The following is a 26,117-nucleotide window of genomic DNA, read 5'->3' as shown; positions in this document are numbered from 1 at the left end:
CCACCCCAGGTAAGAGAGATGCTGACCTCGGCAGGAATGTAGCTATGAGAAATTCGGTGAGGCACGTGGACTTTGCCTGTTTATTGTCGCCACATCACAAGAGCCTCAGCACCAAGCTCCTGGCCGTGAGCTCACGTCAGACTGTTCGTGGAAGGCGCCAGTTCTGGATGGCGGCGAGCACTCTGCCTGGTGCCCTCGCCAGTCTCCAAGGCCTCCGCCGTGTGGGTGTGTCACCTGGTGCAGGGCCACATGCCGACGGAACCCGCCGCGGTGGGCCTGCCTTGCCAGCTCCGCAGGCTGGGTGACGCCAGGGATGTGGCTTGGGCTCCGTGCCCAATACCTCGCCTGTGAAGGCAGGAGCACAGCTACTTAGGACATCCCGTCCCTGCACAGCTCTTTACACTGTCAAAGGCATCTGTGGGGACACCTGGATTTGTTCGAGAAGCTGACAATCAGCTCGATCCTGGGTGTGAACGCTGACACCAGCTGCCGAATTCCACGACTCTGGGTTCTGGACAGGCCGGACCATTTCCTCTTGTCCAAAGTCCCCTTTTGATGCTACCCCTGAGGCTGCCCTGCTGCCCCCACCTTGGCTTGGAACCAGGCCCTACCCGCCCACACATTCAGCCTGATCACCTGATGGCCATCCTAGACCGGACTAAAGCCCAGGTTCAAAAGCCTCATCACACAGCGATAAACTAATGACTGCCGGGCCGCGTCGGACTCCAGCTCTGTCACGGACAGCCATGCTAAGTTCTGATACTAACAGTGCTTTTTAACTGCTACAAACATGAAATTCAGGGCAACGAGGCAGCGAGAAAAACAGATGCCTGGTCAACCTGAAACAAGGGTTTGGCCGTTTGGTCAAACGAGTGGGCGGGCAGTGGCTCCAAGCCGAGGACGGTTGCCGGGGTCTCGCTGGCCAGCAGGCGAGTGTCCTGCCAACCACCCCGCGCAGGGGACTCTCCCAGCTGAGAATGTGCCGGCAAATCCCACACACTGTCCTGAGTGGCAGGTTCCCGTGCATGTGGCCAGCTCCATTCACGTCACCACTGTGCAGGAAACGGCTGCACTGGGCGATCTGCAACCTTCTGGGGTGCCCTCTGTGCCCTCTGTGCCCACTGCTGGGCCCGAGGCATTCCTGAGAACCATGTGTGACCGTCCCACTGGGACGTCTAGTGGGGAGGCCTGTGGCCGACTGCCCACTCCACAGAACCTGCACAAGAGGCTCCTGCTTTAGGGCTCAGTGGTCCCAAAAGACAGCGCCACAGGATGCAGAGTGCTGGCCTTCACACCCTCGCCCCACGGCAGGGCCGTACTCAAACTGTCCCCAGCCAAGGATGGCCGTGCCGTGCCCAGAGCCAGCTAAGAACATTGCCTCACCGTATCTAGGGGGCACTGGGCTCAGGCCTGCCAGACTTGTCACTCTGGACGGGTTTATACTGGAAGCAATTAAAACTAGGGTCCCTCTTGGGAGAGTTCCTGTTACAGAAGCCAAGCCTGTCAACACTTGGTAAAAGCGAGGTGTCGTTTCCAGCCCACGGGTGACAGAGGTGAGGGTGCTGCCAAACACCCCACCGTCTTCTGCCCTCAGTGCACAAGCCAAGTGTCAACAAATGGCAACATCGGCCAAGGGACGCTGCCCACCTCTGCCGTGGGGCCCGCTCGGAGCACAGGACAGCCCTGGTTCTGCCCAGGACGGAGGCAGCAGCCGCACTGGATGTCACACAAAGGCCTGCGGGGGTCTGTCCAGTGGCTGCCCACCCTCCCGGGCCCCTCCAGCACAGGGGAGGCCTGGGCTGGCCGACCTCTGGGCTGGCATCCCTGGCCCACAGCCCCTTCCCTCCCCTGGCAGGTTCTCCGAGGCCTCGTGAGGGGTCTCTGTGGGCCCTTGAGGATGGCAGGGCTTGGAGGGCAGCAGCACCACGTGCCGCTCAGGAGGGCACTTCAAAGCTCAGGGTGCTGGGCTAATGTGAACCACTGATGCCCATCGGGCTCACCCTGCATTTAGCCATCGGGCCTGGGGGCCCCAGCCATCTCCCGGCAGCCACCCGACCGTCTGAAGAAGTGTCCTGCACACACGGGGGGAGGACGCGGCTCTGCGGCTCCCTGATGAATGGGGCAGCACGCTCTCGTGAGGGTGGGACACTGTGCTAACGCCGGGAGCTGTGCTAACAGAGGACACGAGTGTCACCCTGGATGCTGTTCCACAGCCTTGGTCACCGAGATCCCACCAAGTCAACCACAGACCGTAAATACACATTTCTCCCCGAGGCCAGTACAGAGCCGGGGTGACCTTGGTGGAGCTGAAGCCATGTCACGCTGCGGAGTGAAAGGACGTGTCGCCCTCCCCGTGCTGGAGACAAGCTGTGTCCGTCTCACTCCACCGTCGGCTCGCTTGCCGGAACGACAGGATGGCGCTTCACGAGCACGGCAGGAGCAGTGAGCCGCTGCGCAGGACTGCGGGGCCGAGCCCGGGACCTCTGCTGGTGCCACCAGGCCGGGGCGCAGCTATTGTCATCCCGTGAGAAGAGATGCATGTGGGGACCGAGGAGAGGAAGAGGCTTCAGGAACTGGGCAGCGGGCACCATGGGTGGGCGCGGGGCGGAGGGCCCTCCCGCCAGCGCGGCTCCGGAGTGAGGCTGTGTCTCAGCTATGCCTGTGGGTGGCGCTGGCCTCCCCCGCACGGACAGCCTGAGGACTGAGCGGTCCTCCACCGCGTGTTTGTCTGGATGCCAGCAAGGGCAATCTGGCTCTGACCATAAGTGTTTCTGAGACCTAAAGAAAAACAAGATGCTGCCATGTGACTTGTCCCTAGCATGGCCGATGCCCCACTGAGGGCTTCGAAGCTGACAGAACAGACCCAGCCGCTGGTTCCTAACGGGTATGATGGGGAGAGAGCACCCGAGGAAGAGGAGGAGGAGGGATGGCAGCACCACGGGGGGTGGACCCTGGGCATAGGGCGGGGAGGGGTGACCGCAGCTCTGAATCGCTGACGACTTCACCGCAAACACACTTTCACAATTAAACATTCAAAAATAAGTTTTCTTTAACCACCAGGTAAATGATAAAACCAAGGGTCAAAAGGCAGCTGTAAGATGGCCCCAGGGGCTGAACGGAGGCTGAGACCTGCCTCACGGTCGAGCACAACCTTGTTAGTTTGGGGAATGTGTTGCTACGGCAAAGCACGCTCAGGCACCCCTGGCAGAGACGGCCCTCAGAGCCCCAGGGCCCCATCCAACCCTGGCCTCTCCCCCGGCAGACCCCCCACCATGCCGCCCCAACCTGACCCCGCCGGCCAAGGACCCCCAGTGCCTTCCTTGACACTGTATGCTGAGACACTTTTCAGAAACAAGCGAGCACAGAGTTTAGGGCAGTGAAACTAACGTCTGCATGATGCCATGAGGACGGACGTCATCATACATTCGGTCCAAACCAGGAGTGACCCTGACGCAGACGATGACCGGGGCTAACAACGACTGTCAGTGCGAGTTCCGTCGCCGGTGGGATGTGGACAGTGGGGAGGCTGCACGTCGGCAGAGGGTGCTTGGGACCCTCTGTGCCTTCCCCTCAGCTCCTCTGGAGGAGGACGTCCCACTACCAAAGGCGACAGCAACGACGGAGCCACCGCAACACTGACCACGCTGGCAGTGACGAGGCTCAGCAGCGGGAAGGAGACTTTCCAGAGGAAACTGGCGCCTCCCGCAGCCCGCTCCAGGGCCGTGCCCCCCACCGAGCCTCCCCAGCAGCGCCCAGCAGGAGCCGCCACCTCGTTTCCACCCCTTCCAGAGCACCACCTGCCCGCAGAGCCACGTGACCTTCTCCACACAGCGCGCCCGGGACACCAGGCGCTCGTGTCACCTCGTGTACACCCGGGAGCTCTCCCAGCGGTCCCCAACCGCTGTGGCACCAGGGACCGCTGCTCCTGTGAGAATCCAGGGCCGGATGATCCGAGGCGGAGCCAAGGCGGCGATGCCGGCGCAGACAGTGGCTGCGAATGCAGACGAGACTTCGCTCGCTCCCCTCCTGCCAGGCGGCCCAGCTCCTAACAGGCCAGAGCGGCACCGTCCCCAACCCCTGCCTCACAGGGACACAGAGAAGTCAGCAGGCGGCACTGCAGAATTCACTTTCAAACACGACGGAAAACAGGAGCACGACAGCGAGGTAAATCGTGAGTGACACGGACGTCGCACGAGAGGACCTGCAGGCCCTCCTCGGCACAGGGCGGAGCAGCGTCGTGTCCGGCCGTCTCGTGAGGTCTGGGACATGTGGCGCAGGCTGCTTCCATGCTGGTGGGCCACCCTGCCCGTCCAGAGCGCGACGTCCCCACAGCAGGCGGCTCCCGCCGGGCCCCCCGCTGCCCTGCGGGGCCTACCTTGTGGACGCTCTTGGGGTCCTCCAGCCAGGCGAAGTACATCTCCTCCACGTAGCTGCAGCTCGTGCCGCTCAGGAAGGGCTCGGCGGCCACGGGCGCCGTGTAGCAGCGCGTCTGCCCCAGCGTCCTGGCGGCTGCCGGCCTGGCCTGGGAAAGTGTCCTGACGGTCTGGGAGGCCGTCAGCGGCCGCAGCGTAGCAGCACAAGTCCTTAGGTGGAACATTCTCGTCCTGAAGTGTCGCGGCCGCCTGCGCAGAGAAGGGAAAGGTGAAAGGGCGGCTGGCAGACGAAGCTCCTGGGGGAGCCGCAGGCTCCGTGGGGACCGACTCCGAGGGCGCGGACGCGCTGCAGGTCTCCACGGACGAGGGGAGGTCTCGTCGGAGGGATATGACCCATGACGCGATGTCAACCTGTGACCTTCCCCACGTTGACACGTGTGGGAAACGATCACAGAAACAGAAAAGGCAACAAGCTGAGCCACCGCGGTGCCGATGAGGACTCAACGCACAGTGAGAAAGGCGTCTCCTCCATCCGGAAACCGCCCAGCACCCGCTGGACTCACATATTCTGGAGAATAAAGACAAATTGGGAAAAACTTCTCGAATAACTTATCTCTGAGCAGGAAAAAAACATTTTAGAAGATCAGAGCGAGCACCGCTGAAGGCGAGGCTGGGAGCACAGGCACAAGCAGGGACCGCGGCGAGGGGCAGGGGACAGGAACCGGGCCCACACAGCTTCAGACGGAAGCCCTCGTGCCGCATAGAAGGACACGTCCACCTGTCTGGCACTCTGGGCGACGACCTGACACGGCAGCACGCTTTGCGAAGCCCGCAGACGCCCCATCCGTTTTATAGATCATCTCTCCGAGTTTCGGTTTAAGTTTCCCTCAAGGTCACAGGCCACTCCTAGCAGAGCCAGGCTCCCAGCCTGGGCCTCCTGATGGCAGACTCTGTCCTCTCTGGCCCTTCAGTGACAGCCCCCACAGTCCAGAGAGGGAGGAGGCGGCCAGGGCTTGAGGGGAGGACGGCCTGGACTAGAGACAGAGAGGTGTGTGGGGGGTAGGGGGGGAGGGACAGAGGTGAGAGACACACAGAAAGAGAGAGGGACACACAGACAGAGAGAGAGAGAGACAGAGGGGGAGAGAAAGGGAGAGTGAATGAACCCAGGCCCGAGGGAGAGCGGGGGGAGGGGGGTTAATGTATCTGCCTCTGATCTGAACGGACCTTGCACTTGATGGTTGTAATCCTAAACCTAATTTATAACTACGAAAAGTAGCCATTTTATAAAAGCTGACTGCCCACCGGACCATGAGAGAGTTTAGACTTCCCAGTGGGTCCTGAACCACTTCCAACAATCAGGCACGCATCTGGGTAGTGAGCCTGTCAGGAAGGGACGAGGACACTGCCAGTCAGCAAAAGGGGCCCTGGGGCAGGGGCTCCGGGCTCCCCGTTGGAGCTGAGCATCACACCCCACCTCCACCCCCACCTGTGGGGAGCCGGAGCTCTGAGCGTGCCAAGAACGACTCAGGGAGAGAGGGACCTAAACCGTGCTCCACACTGCTGGCGAGGACCCTGTCTCCCCGCGCAAACGGCACCACAGCGGGCACAAGGACACTGGGGAACAGAGCGTCTGCTGTTCTAGGGCTCAGGAAGGACAGGTCAGCAGAAGGGAAAGCAAAACAGGTACTTTAATGACAAAGTAAACAACAACAAAAACTTGCTCCTTAGAAATCGAAGATGAACAAGCACTAGGTTTTGGATACGGCTCCAGAATGCCATCTCCACCCCTGTGGTTTTGGTCCCTTAAAAGCCAAAGTTTCCAGTTACTTCAGTGATTCTTCCCACACCTGAATGCGCTCCAATTTCCCACGGACAAACATCAGGCAGACCGAGGGTCTTCGGACACTCTGCCGCCGCCGCCACCGCCACCACTGCTTTCGGCATGAAACTTCACTCAGGTCCAAGGGAACCTGTGTTTCTCCCTCCAGTGGCACTTTCATCTGGCCTGCACTGGGTTTTTCTCCTAGGACACAGCAGCGTCATCTCTATGAACTGTGTCATCACCCAGCTGTTGCAATAAGCCCACCGGCAGCTCTACCCCGACCCCTTCAGGGGACGCGTTGGGAAAGGTGCTCCACTGCAGATGGCTCACACCCCTCCCCACCCAGGGGGGCTGGAACAGCTGCTTCCTGTCCACGACCCCAAACCCGGGTCCTGCCCTCCAACTGCGGCGCCGGCTCTGCAAACAGCGCATCGTCTGCTGGAGACACCCACTTGTTCAAACACTTCCATCAAAGTTCTGGGTGATCCAAAAAGTACAAGCATCCTGATTCTGGGTTTAGAAGAATGTTTCTATTTGACAAAGGTGCCAAAAAATTCAGTGGAGGAAAAAAACAGCCTTTTTAGCAGATGGTATGGGAACAACTGGACGTCCACACACAGAAGAAGCTGGACCCTTACCTCACACAGTAGACAAACTTAATTCAAAATGGATCAAAGCCCTAAATGTGAGAGCTCAAACTGTACGACTTCTAAGCTAAAAACGGAGTAAATCTTTGCGTCCTTAAGTCAGGCAACTGAATCTTAGAAACCAGAAGTACAACAAGAGACGAAACATAAACTGGACTCCGTCCAGATGAGAACTTCTGTGCTTCGGAGGACACCAGCAAGAAAGGGAAGACACGGAATAGGAGAGAATGGCTGAAATTGTGTGACTGACAAGGAACTTTATACGGAATCCACAAATAACTCTTATAATTCAGTGATAAAAAGGAACATGACTCAATCCAAAAATAAGCAAAGGAAATGAACAGACATTTTTCCAAAGAAGATAGACAAATGGCCAATAAGCAATGAAAAGATTCTCAACATCATTAGTCGGTAGGGAAATGAAAACCAAAACCATAAGATACCAATTCATGCAGACTAGATGCAATCGAGAAGAAACTAACAAGTGTTGGCAAGGGTGTGGACAAACTGGATGGAACCTCAGACACTGCCAACAGTCCGGCAGGTCTGCAGAGTTACCTTGGGACTCAGCAGTTCCACTTCTGGGGACGTGAGCAAGAGAAATGAAAACAAGCGTCCACACGAAAACGTGTACATGAACAACCTGAGCAACGGTATCCACACGAACCAAACGGGAAAATCTCCAAATGTCCAACTGATGAATGTGGTCCAGCCACGCGACAGAAGGGAATTAGGCACTAAAAAGAAATGAAACACTGATACGAGCTGCAACACAGATGAACCCCGAAAGTGCCATGTTAAGTGAAGTAAGTCATTCACAAAAAACATGCTGTATGATTTCGTTTACAGGAAATCTTCAGAACAGGAAAATCTATTCAGGCAGAAAGTCCATTGGGGGTGCCTAGGGCTGGGGCAGGGGTGGGCAGGGATGAGATGGGACTAATGGGTGTGGGGGTTTCCTTAAGGGGCATGAAAATGCTCCACAGCTAGACTGTGGTGATGGCTGCACAACCTTCTAACACACTGGAAAACATTCAACTGCACAATTTAAATGGGTGAATCGTATGGCCTATCGATCATTCCTCAATGAAGTTATCTCTAAAAAAGAACAAGCACAAGAAAAATGTAAACGAACCTATCGATATCAATGAAGTACACAAAATGACACTATTTGCAACCTATTAATTTTGAGATGCAAGTAAAAACCTACGCATTTGAGAAAAATAAGATTGAAAGAGTAAAAACTGAAGCAAAATTTGTTTTTAAGGTTAAGGGTTCAGGGGCCCTGCCCTTCCGACACGAGATGCTGAAATCGAACAGAACTTGATGCGTGCCTGTTCCTTCCCCGGCCAGGCCGCATGCGCCCTGCCCAAGGTCACCTTCCCCGGCAGAACGGCCTGCACACAGCTTCCCCTGAACCCGGCCTCCGACGGAAGGGCACGCGCGACGGACCTGTGCCTGACCTGTGTCTAATTCGTGAGGAGCCCCCAGAACAGTGCTGGCTGCTGCTGCACGCGTGCGACCACCCCAGGCTCAGCAGTGACGCCAAGAACGTCTGCACGGGGAGCACGGACCAAAACCTCAAAGAATTCAGCGTGTGTCACTGGTGACGCTTCATCAAACGTAGCTGAGAGGTAGGGAGGTGGCGGTCACTTTTATGCTGCATAGGCAGTTCGCCAGAACCGACTGGCGGGGGGACGCCGTCCGTCACAGCTCCGAGCGAGCTGCAGTGAGGGGTCCGCGGGCTGACAGCACCCCGTGATGGGGGGGGGGCCCTAATGGTGCTGCTCCAGGCTGCAGGCAAAGTTACTTTCCAGGATAAAGTGTTTCATTTTTAAGGAAAGCAAGGTCATTTATCAATATTGATTAAAAATGTTTAAAGCATAAACAGGACTTGTTTCCCAATAAATGAAGCTAAAAACATGAGATGCTATATTTAAAACAAAACAGAACATAAGACTGAAAGGTACAGCGAAGGAGAAAGGCTTCGAAGGGGCTCTGCGGCCCAAACGAAGACGGAGCACCGAGATCTTCGTTTTCTTTGGCTTCATCTATCCCGGATGAGGCGCTGGGGAAGCTGGCGACCCAGAAATGCCAACTAATGTAGACAAAAACGACAAAAGCCAGTTCCTTCTGGCCAGAGCACCAGCAAGCAGGGCAGCTTAGCAGGACAGAACATTTTTAGACAATAACTGCCCTACTGCGGTCAGCCCCTCAGAAAACACTGTGGCCCACCCCCATCCCACCTGGTAATGTCACAGGGGATAAGGGAGTTCTGTCACCACTAGGTGACGATGAGCCCTCCCCCCACCCCAACAATACCCGCGGAGGCCAAGAGGAACGCCTGGATCCCAACCCCACCCAGCAGAAACAAGGCAGCACCTGCTCCGTCCCAGGCAGGGCGGGATCACAAAGGCCCTCCGTGGAACTTACAGCCACGCAGCAGATACCGAGGAGGCTGGGTGGGGAGCCGGGAGTCCGCCTCCGGCTCAGTAGTGGCCAGGGAGCACCACCTGTACTCCATCAGTGTCAGAGGAAGCCTGATCTGCTCAGAGATTTAAATAAGATCCAGTCCTGTAACATTACACCAAATGTCCTGGTTGCAATCAAAGGTCACTTACCACATCAAGAACCAAGGGGATATCAATGAAACCGAAAAAAGACAACATACAGACACCAACACCAAGGCCACACAGATGCCAGAATCACCTGGCAGAGATTTTAAGGCAGTCAACATCAAAATGCTTCCATAAGTAACTATAAACATACTTGAATCAACAACAAAAAAGCCTCAGCAAAGAAACAGATATATGAAGAACCAAATGAAAGTTTCAGAACTGAAAAATATGAGAATCAAAATAAAAAATTTGATGAATGCGTTAAACTGCAGAATGGAAACAGAAGAAAATCAGTGAACACAAAGCTAGAACAAAGAAATTATCCAATCTGAACTGAGAAAACAGACTGGGAGGAAAAAAAGAACAGGGCTTCGGGGACACGTGGAACTATAACAAAAGATCTAACGATTACATAAACGTGTCATCTGAATCTCTGGAGAAGAGGGAGGTGCTGCAGAAGTCTGCAAAGAAATAATACATGAAAACTTTCCAAATTTGGCAAAAGGCATAAACCTACAGATTCAAGAAGCTGAGTAAACCCCAAAGAGAATACATCCAAAGAAATTCGCTCCAAGACACATCATAAACAAACTTCTGAAAACTACACACTACTTGAACAGCATATTTCTTATCAGAAACTATGGAGGCCAACGGAAAGTGGCACACTTTTCATATGCTGAGGAAAATGACTGGCAACCCACAATCCACATGCAGTGAAAATATCCTTCAGGAATGAAAGGTGGCATCAAAATATTCTCAGATGAAGGAAAGCCAAAGAGAACTTGCTGCCAGCCGACCTGCCCTCAACAAATGGCTAAAGGAAGTTCTCTACACGAATAGCAAACGATAAAAGAAGGAATCTTGCAGTACCGGAAATAAAGAACATGCAAAGAACAAGCATTGAGTAAACATAATTTCCTTCTCTTCTTGAGTCTTGCAAATTATGTGTGATGGTTGAAGCAAAACTTACAACATCTCTGATGTTGTTCTAAATGTACGTCCAGGAAAAGTTAAGAGTTTTCAACGGAGGCGGGTAAAGGGACATAAAAGGAGGCACGGTTCCCACGCTTCACCCGAACTGATACGATGATGACATCGGTGGACTGAGGGAAGTTTTGTATGTATAATGTAATGCCACGACAATCACTAAAGAAGCTATACAAAGAGATATACTCAAAAATACTACATATAAATAAAGATGGAATTTCAAAACAACGTGAGTAACCCATGACGAGACAGGGAAAGGAAAGCAGAGAAACAAAGCAAAATAGAAAATAAAAAATAAACCAGTGGACTTAAGTCCTAACACACCGATAGCTACATTAACTGTAAATGATCTAAATACACCAATTAGAAGACAAGAGATTGGCAAAGTGAATGCAACAGGATCCAACTGTATGCCTGTTTACCAGAAACTTCAAATAGAATACAGGAATGTTGAAAGTAAAAGAATGAAAATTATATACCACACAAGCATTAACCAAAGGAAACCAGGGCTATCTACATTATCATCAGATAAAGTAGACATCAGCGCAAAGGAAATTAATTACCGGAGACAGGGAGGGCCATTACATAATGATAAAAGGGCAATCCACCCAGAAGATACAGCAATCCTAAATGTATGTGCACCAACCGTCATAGTGCAAAACATCTGACTCATACCAATTAAAGAGAAAGGAGGAAAAGACAACCCCACAATTATAGTTGGAGACTTTAACTCCCCTCTTTCAAAGGGACAGAACAACTAAACATAAGATCAACAAAGATATAGAAAAACTCAACAAAGTACAAAGTACCACAACACACCCATTTGAAACAGATAACTTTGTAGCCCTACGACTATTAAAAAACTTTATTTTGTGATTAAAAAGCTCCTGACAAAGTAATTTCCAGGCCCAGATCATTTCACTGGAGAATACGACCAAATGTTAAAGATGATTTAACTCCAATTCTACACAATCGCTTCCAGAAAATACGTACCAACTCATTTCATGAAGCTAGTATTTCCCTGATATCAAACCCAGACAAAAGATTGCCAAAAAAAGAAAAAAAAAATGCTTAATGAAATACAACAAAGAGAATTAAGCACCATATAAATACAATTATACACAATGACCTAGTGGAGTTTAGTCTAGAGATGCAAGGCTGGTTCAATATTGAAAACAAACTAACTAAAAAATCCCAAACAAAAACAAAAAAACTCCAAAACAAAAAACAATGTAACCTACCATATTGACAGGTTAGAGAAGAAAAAAATCACATGATCATATCAACAGATGCAGATAAAGCACTAGACAAAATTCAACACCCATTCGTGACAAAAAACTAGAAATAGAAGGGAACTTCACCTTGATACGAAGCACGCACGAAAGCCTACAATTAACATTGTACTTGATGGTGAAAGACTTCTTCCTGAAACTGGCAACAGGGCGAGGATGTCCACTCTCATACCTATTATTTAACATGGTACTGGAGTCTTAGCCAGGGAAACTAAAGGAACTAAAAGGCATACAGATCAGAGAGTAAGAAATAAACTACTCCAGATGACATAATCGTGTATGTACAAAACCTCGAGGAATCTACAAAACAGAACTAAAAAGTGAATTCAGCAGGGTCACAGGGTACAAGATAAACACACAAAAATTAATTATATTTCTACATACTATCAATGAACACATAAAAACCAAAAATTTCAAAAAGGAAATAGTGTAAGCCTAACAAAACATATGCTAACTACAATACACTGATAAAAAAAAGTAAAAAAAAAAAAAAAAAAAAAAAAAAAAAGGAGAGACATACCGTGTTCACGGATTGGAAGACTGAACAAATGTGCTGATTATCTCCAAACTGATATACAGGGATAACACAATTCCTATAAAAATCCCAATAAGATTTTTTTGTAGATATAGATTAGATTTTTCTAAAGTTTATGAGACGGCAAAGGAATGAGATTAATGAAAAAGAAGAAAAAAGTGAGATGAATCAATCCATCTGATTTCGAGATTTATTATGTAGCTGCAGCAATCAAGTGTGGTACTGATGATGAGATAGATAAAAAAGACCAATGGAAGAGAACAGAGAACTAGAAAACACACCCACAAAAACACAATCAAGTTTTGACAAAAATGCAAAAAAGAAATTCAATGGAGGAAGAGTGATCTTCTCAACAAATGCTGTTGGCTGGATATCCATAGGCAAAAATAAACAGACAAACAAAACCACTCACTCGAGATTTTACACTTTACACAGAAATTAACTAGAAGTGGATCATAGATTTAAATGTACAACTCAAAACTGTGAAAATTAGAAAAATACGTAAGAGAAAATCTGTAGGAATAAGAGCTAGACAAAAGGTTCTTAGACTTGACACCAAAAGTGCAAGCCATGATTGATAAACTGGACTTCATTAAAATTAAAATTTTTTGCTTTGCAAAAGAAAATAAAGACAAGCTACAGACTAGGAGAAAATATTAGCAAACACATATCCAACAAAGGACTAGAATATATATATGAAATGATCAAAATTCAACATTAAAAAAAAAAGCAAATGATCCACTTACAAAATGGGCAAAAGATATGAACAGGCATTTCACTGAAGAGGATATATGGATGGCAAATAAGCACACGAAAAGATGTTCAATATCACTAGACATCAGAGAAATGCAAATTAAAATCACAATGAGACATTACTATACATCTATGCGAACGGATAAAATAAAAAATAGTCACATCAGCAAATGCTGGCAAGGATGTGGAGAAACTGGATCACAAATACATTGTTGGTGGGAACGTAAAATGGTCCAGCTGCTCTGGAAAACACTTTCGCTATTTCTTTAAAAAGTAAACGTGCAACTTACATGACCTAGTGATGCACTCTTGGGCATTTATCCCAGAGAAAATTAAAACCGATGTTCATGTAACACCTGTATCTGAAAGTCTGTGGCAGCCTTATTCATAACAGCCAAAGAATGAAAACAATCCAGATGTCTTTCAATGGGTGAACAGATAAACCGTCTGTGGTACATCCAGAGACTGGAGGAATAAAAAGGAACAAGCTACAGATGTAGGCAACAACCTACCTGACCTTTCAGAGAATTATGCTAGGTGGAAAAAGCCAACCCAAAGGCTGTATCCTGTATGATTCTCTTTACATAACATTCTCAACATGTCAAAATTATAGAAATGGAAAACAGTAGTGGTCGCCAGGAGCTGAGGAGTTGGAGGCAAGAGGGAAGAGTGAGTGGCTAGGAAAAGGCAACACAGAGTCCTTGGTGGTGACAGAAATGTTCTGTATCTTGACTGTTATCCATGTCAGTTTCTGGTTGTCATATTGTGCTGCAGTTTTTTACCACTGGAGGAAATTGGGTGAATGGACACGGGGACCTTTCCGTGCTATTTGTTATAACTGCACGTGACAGATTTGTATGCACAATTTCTCAAAACTGTAGTTCTCAAAATAAATAGCTCAATAATTGTACAATTATTCCAAAATCTAAAAATGTAAATGGTAGTGCTATATTTGTTTCAAATGGAACGTGTGAGCTTGGTTAAAAGCAGCTCTGATATGCATGTACATATATGTGTGACATACATATAACAAACACAGCAAATATTTGGTACTTAGTAAACTGAGCATTCAAATTTAATGAAACCAACAGAAACTCATGTTCCTGAAATTAAAGTTAGTCTTTAAAAATAACTGGACTGGGACATGGCTCCATAGTGTAGCAGTTAGCACACCTGCTTTACACGCAGAAGGTCCTAGGTTCACGCCCCAGTGGAGCCAAGGTCCATGCTCTACAGCCACGCCACCCTGAACAAGCCCCATGTCTGATCTTGGAAGCTAAGTAGGGTTGGGCCTGGTTAGTACTTGCATGGGAGACCACCTAGGAAGACTAGGTGCTATAGGTGTTGAAAAAAAAAAAAAAAAGTCAGGACACTCCAATCTTTCTCCACCTTTTCAAGTTTTATTCCTCAACTAGTTTGCAAAGCTGAAATAGTATTGCGTATTTTCATATGGGGAGGGTCTGCACAAAACTGTGGTGTGTCACAGAGCAAACAATGCTTCATCTCCCAGCACTCATCCCAAAGCTGCTCAGGTTCCCGGTCCCCGCCTTGAGGCACAGGACCAGACAATGAGGATCCGAGAAACAGCAATAGAGTTCGCACTTAAGCCTGCGTCATCTTCTCTGTCCTTGCCTACTCAGCTACTGAGTTCAGACTAAGTGTGGGTACACAATTTGTCCTTATGTCAGGTAAGTTTGCGAAAGACACCGAATACTGTCTCCCTCCAAGAAGCGCATTTCATCTCGGACGGGCTGTGAGAGCTCCCGAAGGGTGAGAACGGTGGGGTGTTGTGGGGTAATCCGCTCATCAAGGGCGTCATACCAGGAGCGCGCCGGGAGGACGGCTGGGGTACTGATTACGGGCTGATGGTGGGGTGCTCGTGGGGTAATCCGCTCACCGAGGGCGTCACCCCGAGGAGCAGGGAAGATGGGTGGGGTACTGAGTACAATACGTACTGAGCGCGGTGGGGCGCCGAGCACGTGGGGTGCAGCACGGTAACCTGCTCAAAGGCGTCGCCCCAGGAGCGCAGGGACGGCGCGGGAAGGCGCCGACCCCGCACTGTGCTCTGGCATGCGGGGCCCGGAGTCCAAAGCCCGCAGCCGCTTCAAGGGCGCGCCGTCCGCCAGCCGGTCCGGGCGCGCAGAGGACGCGGCTGAGCGGCTCCCACGTGACGCCTCCTCGACCTTGGGGGTCACCCGGGCGGCGGCACCCCTTCCCTCACATCCGCCGCGCAGCCCGCCCCCCGCCGCCACAGCCAATGGTGCGCCGCGCAGCGCCCCGCGCGACCTCCGCGCGCACCCGCGCCCGCCAATCTCCACCCGCCAGGCGGCGCCCGCCGCGCCATTGGCTGCCATGCCCGCCCGTCAGACCCCCGTCCCGCCCACCTCCCCCGGTCAGTTCCACTCCATCCAGCTTCACTCCCTGTCACCGCGGGGTCGGCGACGACGAGGACGTGCCGGCCTCGCCCTCTGCCGAGACTCTCGTCCCCTTCCCGATGGGAGCGGAGCCTCCATTCCGAGCCGGGCCGGCGGCAGCGCGCGCTTACCTGTCTCCGGCTCAGCTCCACCCGACTGAGGCGCCGACACCCCACTCCGGGGCACCAAACTCTGGGTCCCGCCCCGGCGTGCGGCGTCAGCACGCAGCCCCGCCCCGGGGGAAGTCTCCCGCCGCGTGGGCGGGGTCGTGACGTCACAGAGCCGCGCCGCCGCCGCGCGGCCCGACTGCGGGCCGCGTCCGCGGAGGGGTCTGCGCGGGGCCTGCGGGGCCTCCTGCGGGCGGCTGTCGCGAGGCCTCTGAGGGAGCGCCCGGCCTCCTGGAGCTGGCCGCCGGACGGAGAGGGACCTAGGGCAGCGGCGCGCGCCCGAGACGCCGCGAGCAGTGGGCGGCAGAGTGGGCCGCAGGGGGCCCCGGCGCGTCCCGGTGTGCGCGGAGCCGTGGCGGGCACCAGGGTTTCCCAGCCCGGCAGCGGCATCGCTGTGGGACGCCGAGGCCTGCCGCCGGCTTATCGCGCCGTTTCAGCCGGTGCGCTCGGCACTCACTTGAAGAAGTTATTTTTACTGCTAAGAAAGCAAAAAAAAAATGCTGTTACTAGGACGCCTGGATCATAAGATGCAGGCCTGTTTCAAAATGTGAAAAAAAAAATACCTCTCAAAATTGACGAAATACGGCAAATTGTCGTCAGTCGCATACTGAGAAACTTAGTCCCTTGCAGTTCTTAGGTCTCATTCCGGCCAGGAAGAGTCTCGCTTCATGTTCATGTGTCTTCAACTCCACTTTTTCTTCTTTTCCTTTTTAACAGATCAGACCTCAGACTCATGTGGGCAGTGGGATAAAGCTAGAACTTAAACTGCTTTGTCTTCCTGATTTGTGACGGTTTATCGTCGATGTTTTATGGCAAGTGATAATGGTTTTCCTCTTGACAGTGATAGTTTTCTTTGTAATAACTGGTTTCACTTAAAGACTAGATTACCTAGATTTAGTATGGGAAGGTGGCATCCAAGTGACTGACATTAGAAAAGTGCTGCCCTGAGCTGTTCTGTGTCCCACCAACTGGAAGACGAGGACTGTGCCCTTGCCACAGCAGAGGATATGGGCGTCAAGGGCGGACACCTGACAATGGTAGCTGCATAGAGGACACAAGTAACTGGGCTGTGTCCCCCCACTCACTGATGTGCTATAGACTTAGAACTATTTCTAAATTAAGGGAAAGGCAAAGTAAGATGTTTTTCTTTTGTTTTTGTAAGGAGAGTACTATATAAATGCTTGTAAGAACCAAGTTGGGCTGATGTGGGATAAGAATCTGTAGAGTGGGAGAAGATGAACAACTTCGTTATGTTTTTTTCCTTTTTTGTTTGGTAAAATATATAGAAGAAAAATTTTGTCTTTTTAAAGTGTACAGTTTAGTGGCATGAATCACATTCACAGTGTTGTACAGCTATCACCACCATTTCCAAAACTTTTCACCACTCCAAACAAGCTAAGTATTAAGCAGTAACTTCCCATTCCTCTCCCTTCTCCTTTGGTAACCTCTAGCATGCTTTATTTCTATAAATTTGAAAACTCTGGGTACCTCATACAAGTAAATTCATCCAGTATTTGTCCTTTTATGTGTCATTTATTTTACTTAGCACCTGGGAGAAGCTTTTTATGGCTGAACAGACCCATTGTATGGATTTTCTACACCTTCTATCCATTCTTCAGTTGACAGACCTTTAGGTCATTTCCACCTTTCGGCTATTGTGAATAATGCTACAGTAATTCGTTGGCTTACAAGTATCTATTGAGTACTTGTTTATAATTTTTATAAAACCCAGGAGTAGGATTGGTGGGTCATATAGTAATTCTGCGTCTGGCTTTTTGAGGAAGTGCTAAACTCTTTCCCACACCATTTTGCATTCCCACCAGCAATGCACAAGGGTTCCAATTCCTCCACATCCTCCTCAATACTTAGTTTCTTTTAAAATTTTTATTAAAGACATCCTAGTAGGTGTGAGGTGAACTCATTTTGGTCTTGATCTTTATTTCTTTAATGACTAATGATGTCAAGAATCTTTCATTTGCTTATTGGCCATTTGTATATCTTCTTGGGAGAAAAGTCTTTTTTTTTTTTTGAATTGGGTTTCGTTGTTAGAGGAATCCTTTATATATTGTGGATGTTAATCCCTTACCAGATATATGATTTGCAAATATTTCCCATTTTCTAGGTTGTCTTTTCACTTTCTTTATAATGTCCTTTGATAAACAGAAATCGTTAATTTTGATGTCCATTTTATCCATGTTTTTTCTTATTGCTCGTGTCATATCTAAGATTCCATTGCCAAATCTGAGATCATAAAGATTTACCTCTACGTTTCTTCTAAGAGTTTTATGGTTTTAGCTTTTATATTTAGATTGTTTATCCATTTTGAGTTTATTTTTGTATATAATGTGCGGTAGGGGTCTAATGTCATCTTTCTGCACGTGGAACTCCAGCTATCCCAAAGAGGTGGTTCTTTCCGCATTGAATGGACTTGACACCCTTTTTGAAAATAAGTTGACTATGTTTAGTGGGTTTATTTCTGGAATCTCAATTCTATTCCATTGGTCTGTATGCTATTTTTATGCCAGTAGTATACTGTTTTGATTACTGAAGCTTTGTAGTAAGTTTGAAATCCAGAAGTATTTGTGAGTTCTCCAACTTTTTCTTTTTCAGGATTGTTTTGGCTATGTGAATCCCCTTGCAATTTCATATAAATTAAGGTTTGGCTTTCCCGCTTTTACAAAAAAAAAAGGCTCTAGGAATTTTTCCCTTTTTTAAAAAATTTATTATTGGTTAGACATTTATATAGTTTATGAAGGCTCTAGGAATTTTGGTAGGGATTTCATCAAATCCATAGATCACTTTGGGTAATATTTACATCTTAACAACATTAAGTCTTCCAGTCCATGAACATGGGGTGTCTTTCCATTTATTTGTATCTTCTTTAATATCTTTAAGCAATGTTTTATAGTTTTAAGTGTACAAGTCTTTTACCTTGGTTAAATTATTTTATAGTTTTACAAGTCTTTTACAAGTTTAGTTTTTATGTAGTTTTTTTATAGTTTTAGTTTTTAGTTTAGTTTTTAGATTTTTTATAGTTTTACAAGTGTACCAGTCTTTTACCTTGGTTAAATTATTTCTAGGGTCTTTTTTTTTTGGATGCATTTGTAAGTGGAATTGCTCGCTTAATTTTCTCTTTTGTTTGTTGTGTATTGGTCTTGTGCCCTGCAACTTCACCAAATTCATTTATTAGCTCTAATAGCTTTTGGATTCTTTGGAATTTTCTATATTATGAGATCATGTCATCTATAAACAGAGCAAGTTTTTCTTCCGGTTTGGATGTCTTGTTTTTTTCCCCCTTGCCCAATTGCTCTGGTTAGACCCTGCAGTACTATGTTGAGTAGAAGCGGTGAGAGGGACATTCTCATCTTGTTCCTGACCTTGGGAAAACTTTTCAGCCTTTCACCATTGAGTATGTTTGCTGTGGGATTTTCATAGATGTCTTTTATCATGTTGAGGAAGTTCCTTTCTATTCCTAGTTTTCTGAGTTTTTTGATGATGAAAGGGGGCTGGGTTTTAAGTGCCTTTTCTGCATTAGTTGAGGTAATCGTGTTTTTTTCCCAGTTCAGTTAATGTGCATTATGCTGATTTTCTTATGTTGAAGCATGCTTGCATTTGTGGGAATAATCCCACTCAGTCATGATAATCGTCTAAATATGCTGTTGGGTGTGGTTTACTGGTATTTTGTCGAGGACATTTGCATCTATATTTATAAGGGATATTGGTCTAATTTCCTTTTCTTGTGACGTTTTTGTCTGGCTTTAGTGTCAGTTTAATGCTGGCCTCACAGAGTGAGTTAAGAAGTGTTCTCTCTTCAGTTTGTTGGAAGAGCTGAAGTAGGGTTGGTGTTAATTCTTCAAATGTTTGGTAGAAGACACTGGGGAAGCCGTTCATTCCATACCAGTTTTGGTTTTTGTTACTTTGGGTTATTTCTGTGTTTCTAGGAATTTGTCCATTCGATCTAAGTTATCTGATTGATTGGTGTGTAAATGTTAATAGTATTTTCTTATTATTTTTATTTCTGTAGGGTCAATACTATTCTTTCATTTCTGATTTTAGTGATTTATGTCTTTTTGTCAGTCTAGCCAAAAGCTTGTCAATTTGATGATCTTTTCAGAAAACTGACTTTTACTTTCATTGACTTGTTTTTCTATTGTTTTATCTCTAATTTTTGTAAGTTCCTTTCATCTGCTAGCTTTGAGTTTGGTTGCTTTTTAAGAAATTTTCTTTGTTTCTCAAAATATAGTTTGATTATTGATTTGATCTCTTTTTAAATGGAGACATTTACAACTAGAAATTCTCTCGAGCACTGCCTTCTCTGCATCCCATGGCTTTTGCTCAGTGTCTTTTTTCATCAAAGTATACATCTGTGTTCATTGACCAAATATTCATACCAATTTGGTTCTTGGTAACGGGGACACAGAAGTGAACATGACAGGCAGGACCTATATTGTCATGGAGCGGACATTTTGGGGTAAGCCAACAAGACAGCAATTGATGGTTTAAAATCCATAAAACGGTACTGTGATAGGGACTTCTTTAACTTAAAATTTTTATTTTAAGTAGGTAACAGTCACATGGTTCCAAAATAAAGATGTTAAAAGATCTAGTTTGCAAAGTCTCCTTCCTACCTTTACCACTCACCTCATTATCTGCTGGCCTGCCAAACCGGTTTCCTGCCAGGAATAACTCTTCATTCATTGGCTCATGAGGCAACCCAGTATCAACCGTGAGAACAGAGTCGGGAGGGAATTCAGGGCTCAGAGAGTGGCCGTTGCCCGCTAGGACAGAAGAATCACTGTTTTAAGCAGTGCTGTCACACTGCTGCATATTGGCTGAATATTCACGTTACCTGTAAGAAACCAACTTTTAGTCTTACACAGTCTTCCAGTGTTTCTCATGCGAGTACAAAGACAGCTGACTGTGTACTCTCCTGCAACTTGCTTTTAAACCTAGCAATCGATCCTGGAAACCTATCTCTGCCAGTTCAGAGGGAGCACCCTTTTTTCCAGTTGCATAACTGCACAGGGTGGTTTTGGTGGGCTTCGTGCTCTTGGTCTTGACTGGGGCAGCTCTTCTGACGAGGGTCCAGATGGCTTCATTCCAATGACGGGCAGGTCAGTAGGGTGTGCCGGACCCCGTGTCAACTGGCTTCCAAGAGACTGAAAATGGAAGCCTTAAGGCCCAGGCCCCAGAGCCACGCAGCCAGTCCAGATCCCAGTGGAGGAAAATGGGTCCCATCCTTCTGCGAGAAGAGCATGTGGAACGGGGCAGGGGACATCGCTGGCGCCAGTCTCTGCAGACATTCTACCACAGCAACGTCCAGCCGAGGCTCACGGCTCATTTGAGATTATGCATCTTTAGTCTCCTTTAAATGACGACACTCCCTCCACTTTCTCCCTCTTTAGTTTTCGAGAAGTCGAAGCCAGTTGTCCCATGTTCTGGATCTGCCTTGTTTCCTCATGGTGTCCTCTAACTTCTCAATTTCCTGTAAACTGCAGGGACGAAATACCTGATTCTGATTGAACATTATTTACAAAAACATTCTGTACCCATTGCTGATCCTCATGATTTACAGTGACCATGTTCAGGCAGGACAGGATCAATTTTAAATCAGTCTGATCAAGTCATTCCTTACTCAAAAGGCCCACTTGTTTGCCGAGGTCGTTAAGGGACCTAAGGCCCACCCGCCCTTCTTGTGACCAGTCTCCCCTCCCTTCTGCAACTCACCAGACACAGGCCAGCCTTGGGCCTCTCACTCTTCCTTTAGGTGTGTGTGACCTGTCCGTTAAGAAAGGGGTTCTCTCACATGGCACCTTCTCCGAGCCCCTTGGCCACTCTATTGTGCCCCACCCTGCCTCTAACCACTCTCTGTATTGGTTTCCCATGGCTGCATGACACATTAAAAACCACGGAAGTGTGTCCACGCGCCACCGTAGAGGTCAGAAGTCCGCATCAGAGTGCCAGCTGATTTTGCTCCCCTTAGAGACTAGGGGACACTTCACTGCCTGCCCCTAACAGTTTCTGGTGGCTGCAGGCATTCCCTGGCAAATCTGAAGCTCCCCATTAGCTCCCATTCTCCCGCTCCAGCCCCTGGCAACCACCATTCTACCCCGTTTCTATGAATTTGACTATAGACACCTCATACGACTGGACTCCCAGAGGGTTTGTCTTTCTATGACTGGCTTATTTCATCGCGCACGTCCTCAAAGTCCAGCCACGTTGCACACCGCGACCCGTGCGGGTCAGTAGCACCGGCGCGGCTGTGCCGCGTCGCCGGGGAGCGGGGCGCAGGCGCGCGCTGGCTGGCGTGGGGCCCGGGGCACCGGCGCGGCGCGGGGCGGGGCGGGGCGGACGTCGCCGCGCACGCGCTCTGCGCCCGTCGTGCTGCGTCGCCAGGGAGCGGGGCGCGCGACGGCAGGTGTCGGGGCCGAGTGACCACCGGCGATGGGGCGGCCGGCGTTGCTGCTGCTCGCGCTGTGCGCGGCGGGCGCCCGGGGGCTCTACTTCCACATCGGCGAGACCGAGAAGCGCTGCTTCATCGAGGAAATCCCCGACGAGACCATGGTCATCGGTTAGGCGGGGCGGGGGGGCGGGGCCTTACGTGTCCCCCAGACGCGGCCGCGGCGGCCGCCGGACTGCGGGAGCCGGGCGGACGGGCGCGCGGTGACGGCCCTGTGTGCTCCGCAGGGAACTACCGCACCCAGATGTGGGATAAGCACAAGGAGGTCTTCCTGCCCTCGACCCCCGGCCTGGGCATGCACGTGGAGGTGAAGGACCCTGAAGGCAAGGTAGGGCCACCGCGCGTCGCCCTCGCCTGGTGCATCAGGCCGCCCTTCGGCGGGGCCCTGTGGCCGTGCGGAGCTCGGAGGACATGCGCCGTCCCCGGAGAGGTCCGTGCGGCTGGGGACTTTCACCCACCGCTGTGTTGCAGGTGGTGCTCTCGCGACAGTATGGCTCCGAGGGGCGCTTCACCTTTACTTCCCACACCCCTGGCGACCATCAGATCTGCCTGCACTCCAACTCTACCAGGATGGCGCTCTTCGCTGGCGGCAGACTGGTAAGAGGACTGTCTTTGGCTGCAGCTTGGATTCTCACTCGGTTCCAAGGTTGTGATTTATTCCCGTCATCATTTGTGACACTTTATGGTCTTTATGCCATCGTCACAGTTAGGGAGATGTTGCCTTCGTCCCACAGCCTGGGACAGGAGTGGGTGCCCTAGTTCGGAGCAGACAGTCGGAGGCCCCACTACTCAGACAGTGAAACCTCAGAGAGTTTCTGACCTTGTGGCTTTGGGGCTTCAACCCCGTGTCCTTCTAGCGTGTGCACCTGGATATCCAGGTCGGGGAGCATGCCAACAACTACCCAGAGATTGCTGCCAAGGACAAGCTGACAGAGCTGCAGCTGCGGGCCCGCCAGCTGCTCGATCAAGTGGAACAGATCCAGAAGGAGCAGGATTACCAGCGGGTAAGGGCACAGGCTGAGCTGCGACACGGCAGGTGACCTTTATACCCATTCCACGTACTAGAAGTGTCTGCCTGGGGCCTTCCTACTGAGCTGTTCAGAGAGCGGAGGGGAGGGCAGCAGTCCAGATACCTGTCCGTGAGCTGTATAGCGTGAAGAGCAGGTAGGACAGCTCACAGTCCGGCCCTCGCCTTTGTCCCTCGGGCTCTTGCTTGAAGTGGTGGGAGCGTAATTTCGTCCTGGTAGAGATGCTCGCGAAGGGGCAGCACGGCACTCTCGCGGGGCAACCCCAGGGACGTCAGAGAGCAGTGCAGAGGTGTTGGGTCCCGCAGCTGAGTAGTCACCTGGTGGGGGGGACCTCACAGCAGCCAGGACCATTTTCCCCTGCACGTTTAATCCTGGGTCTGTTGTCCCACGCAGTACCGAGAAGAGCGCTTTCGTCTGACCAGTGAGAGCACCAACCAGAGGGTCCTGTGGTGGTCCATCGCTCAGACCGTCATTCTCATCCTCACTGGCATCTGGCAGATGCGTCACCTCAAGAGCTTCTTTGAGGCCAAGAAGCTGGTGTAGCGTTCTCTCCGTGTGACCTTTCTCTCTCATCTCAATTATTTGGTACTTTCCCCACCCGATACCTTATCCACTTGAGTTGTGAGGGGAAAAAATGGAGAAAGGATTTAAGCCACATTGGTTTCATGGCAGCAAAGCATCCAGATCGGCCACCCATTAACACTGGATACAGGACATTGGTCCAAGCTTTCACAGGTGTCTTGGGGTTTGCGCACAGTCGGAACTGACCCTGGACTAGGCCTTGCTTCTTGCGCCTCCAGTGAGTCCCCTTCATCCCATCACAAAATGAGCAAAGGAAAAATCCTCCCAACTCCTGTAACTTTCTGTCCTCGTCTGCTCACACAGCGGCGACGGAAATGCCCCACCCAGGAGGCCCCACCTCACTGCTCCCGGTTGGTCCTGGGTTCCCTCGGTGGCTTTCTGAATGTAAATAAGGGCCAGAGGCCTTAGAAGATGGAAATGTTTTTCTATATATTAGAAGTATTTTTTGATAAATTATATATTTTCCTTCCTAGCTGAAGTGTGACTGCCTGTGTGTGACTAACTGAGCCGCAGCGCAGCCACCCCACACTCTGTTTGCCCACAGTTCTGGTGACTTCCGCAGCAGCTCAGGATTTCAGCGGGTCGCACAGCCGACGCCCCAGCTGCTCTCAAGGCCTTAGCAGAGGGCTAAGGAGACCCTCTGGGACACCTGTGCCTCCACCGCACGGGGCCTCAGGGTGATGACAGAGCCGGCACTGGCGGGGTGCTCTTCTCTTCCTCGCCCCTTCACCTTTGGTTAAGCCGTGGTAAATGTTTTCTTCAAGGGAACCAGGGTTGGTTCTTTATACAGATTTTTCCAGTGAAATAAAACTTGTTGCAGTAGCTGTGTTTGAGATGAAAATCTGGGGCCAGAGCGCGGCACAGAGGGGAACAGAGGCTGTTGGCCTGGCTTGCTTCAGCGGCTGACCTGGGGGGGCCACAGCGTGTGTGTTCATGGTGCTCGGGCTTGGCTGAGCAAGTCTCTGGGGATGTGGGTGGACAGGTGCTTGCTCAGCCATTCAGAGGCCAACCAAGAAGACCCCCTCGGCAAGGGGTCATGTGAGGAGGCTGAGTACCCGTGTTTCACTCCCAAAATCAAGTGCAGAGAGACGAGTACACTTCTCTTGACCCTGTTACTGTACGAAACAGTGTTGTTAGCTGCCCATTCTGGGTGTTTATTTCGTGGTTTTATTTTTTTTTCTCTATATCCTATACTATTCTGCATATATGCATGTTTCTACTTGTAAAAACGTATGCAATTTAGATTTAAAAGTTTTGTCACTTAAAATTTTTTGTAAGTATTTTTGAAAAGCTGCATATTCTCCATCTTTCTAATTCTGGATGGCCATGTTAACTGTTAGTGAAGGAGAATGCTGTAATTGACATTTCCAGAATTCTTTGACTATTTTAAATACTTTTCAGTATTCTTCATGTTTCAGTTAATAGGGAAAATCAGGTGGCCTTGGATCTAGTTGGCTGCATGGGCCTCTGACTTGAGGCTCTGAGGGAGTATGACATGTCAGGGTGTCTGCCCTGTGGCTACCACTAGGAATCCAGCCAGTAGAGCAGAGGCTGGAGCCTGGGCTGTGGGAGGACAGGGAACCACAAATAAGAGCTGGGGCTGGCTTCAGCATCTGCCCAGCAGTAGGCACGATCGAGTGCATCTCGGTCGTGCTGGTAGATCAGTGTGCCCTGGGTTTCCTGTCTTGTGAGTTCTAGATCGGAAGGGGAGCAGAGTGAGGACAAACAGGAGTGCGTTGCACTGCACCGACAGGGCAGGGGGAAGAGCTGTGGCCAGGGGGTGAGCCGACCCGTGCTGGCTGCGGGGAGGAGGCTTCCATGCTGCGTGTGGTATTAAGGTACATCACAGCCTAGGCAAGTTTTCTAAAAAGTTTGCCTGCATGCTCGGAATTCCGGTGACCTCCCTCCTCACCCCATACCATCCCGATTTTCTTTCTGAAATTCTTAGACCGTGTAACATTCTTACCAAACAGCCTTCTGTCTCCTCACCACAAAAAGAAAAAGGGTCGGGGGAGCCATCCTGCTCATGCCCTGACATCCCAGCCCGGGCCCTGGCTCTTGCCGGGGCCAGTCCCCATCTCCATCTTTCAGTCAGCGTCTCGCTTGACCTGTGGTGCACGAACCGCTCTCTGTTCTCACCCTGAACAGCCAGAGCTTCCCCTCCAGCGTTCATGCTGCGCCCAGGGCAGAGCAGATGTGAAAGGCCACCTGGGAAGCTCCCCAGCAGGGTCCTGAGCAACACTTATGCCATTCCGATGCTGCAGCTGCTGCTCCACACAGGTTGTCTGATAAGCGGCTTTGTGTTCATGGTGGTTTGGTGGCAGAATGATGACCCTCCACTGATGGCCATCCCTAATCCCTGGAACCTGCCAATGTTCCCTAACATGGCAAAGGGAACTTAAGGGTGCTGTGAGCCGATTTCAAAACCGAGGTTATCCT

At 50.1% G+C, this 26,117-nt stretch overlaps 2 protein-coding genes and 1 long non-coding RNA gene across 7 annotated transcripts in view; 1 reads left to right on the top strand and 2 right to left on the bottom strand.

Moving 5' to 3' along the window:
- The window catches only part of OGDH (oxoglutarate dehydrogenase), a 48,116-nt gene extending 32,407 nt beyond the window's left edge, over nucleotides 1-15,709 (bottom strand). For all 3 annotated transcript variants that reach the window (XM_039847085.1, XM_039847084.1, XM_039847087.1), the window contains exons 1-2: nucleotides 15,573-15,709; nucleotides 4,376-4,622 (exon numbers count right to left, since the gene is read on the bottom strand). In XM_039847085.1, coding sequence (XP_039703019.1) covers nucleotides 4,376-4,597 — 222 coding nt within the window. In that variant the 5' untranslated portion in view covers nucleotides 4,598-4,622; nucleotides 15,573-15,709. The remainder of the gene's footprint in view (nucleotides 1-4,375; nucleotides 4,623-15,572) is intronic.
- Nucleotides 15,710-18,690: 2,981 nt separating this feature from the next.
- On the bottom strand, nucleotides 18,691-21,932 carry LOC120589565 (uncharacterized). Its single transcript, XR_005649530.1, has 2 exons — nucleotides 21,747-21,932; nucleotides 18,691-21,100 (listed from the first exon to the last, which is right to left on the bottom strand). It is a non-coding gene; the product is annotated as an uncharacterized LOC120589565 (long non-coding RNA).
- Nucleotides 21,933-21,981: 49 nt separating this feature from the next.
- On the top strand, nucleotides 21,982-24,500 carry TMED4 (transmembrane p24 trafficking protein 4). Of its 3 annotated transcripts, none has more exons than XM_039847083.1 (6): nucleotides 21,982-22,179; nucleotides 22,296-22,396; nucleotides 22,540-22,665; nucleotides 22,926-23,072; nucleotides 23,490-23,681; nucleotides 24,152-24,500. In XM_039847083.1, exons 1-5 carry the CDS (start codon nucleotides 22,053-22,055, stop codon nucleotides 23,637-23,639), a joined length of 651 nt encoding a protein of 216 aa, XP_039703017.1. In that variant the 5' UTR covers nucleotides 21,982-22,052; the 3' UTR covers nucleotides 23,640-23,681; nucleotides 24,152-24,500. The 3 variants fall into 3 exon arrangements, with proteins under 3 accessions (XP_039703017.1, XP_039703016.1, XP_039703015.1); XM_039847082.1 differs by having other exon boundaries at nucleotides 21,983-22,179; nucleotides 24,223-24,500; XM_039847081.1 differs by having other exon boundaries at nucleotides 21,983-22,179; nucleotides 23,490-24,500.
- Nucleotides 24,501-26,117: the final 1,617 nt, after the last annotated feature.

The sequence above is a fragment of the Pteropus medius genome, unplaced genomic scaffold, assembly GCF_902729225.1.
Source record: "Pteropus medius unplaced genomic scaffold, Ma_sr-lr_union100, whole genome shotgun sequence".
Lineage (NCBI taxonomy): Eukaryota > Metazoa > Chordata > Mammalia > Chiroptera > Pteropodidae > Pteropus > Pteropus medius.
This window is presented reverse-complemented; position numbering and strand designations above follow the sequence as displayed.

What these genes read in the sequence shown, in the direction of transcription:
- TMED4 (XM_039847083.1), top strand. Translation starts at nt 22,053, where the DNA reads ATGGGGCGGCCGGCGTTGCTGCTGCTCGCGCTGTGCGCGGCGGGCGCC. An exon ending in CGACGAGACCATGGTCATCG is followed by an intron (nt 22,180 to 22,295) that starts GTTAGGCGGGGC and finishes TGTGCTCCGCAG; the next exon opens with GGAACTACCGCACCCAGATG. An exon ending in TCTTCGCTGGCGGCAGACTG is followed by an intron (nt 22,666 to 22,925) that starts GTAAGAGGACTG and finishes GTGTCCTTCTAG; the next exon opens with CGTGTGCACCTGGATATCCA.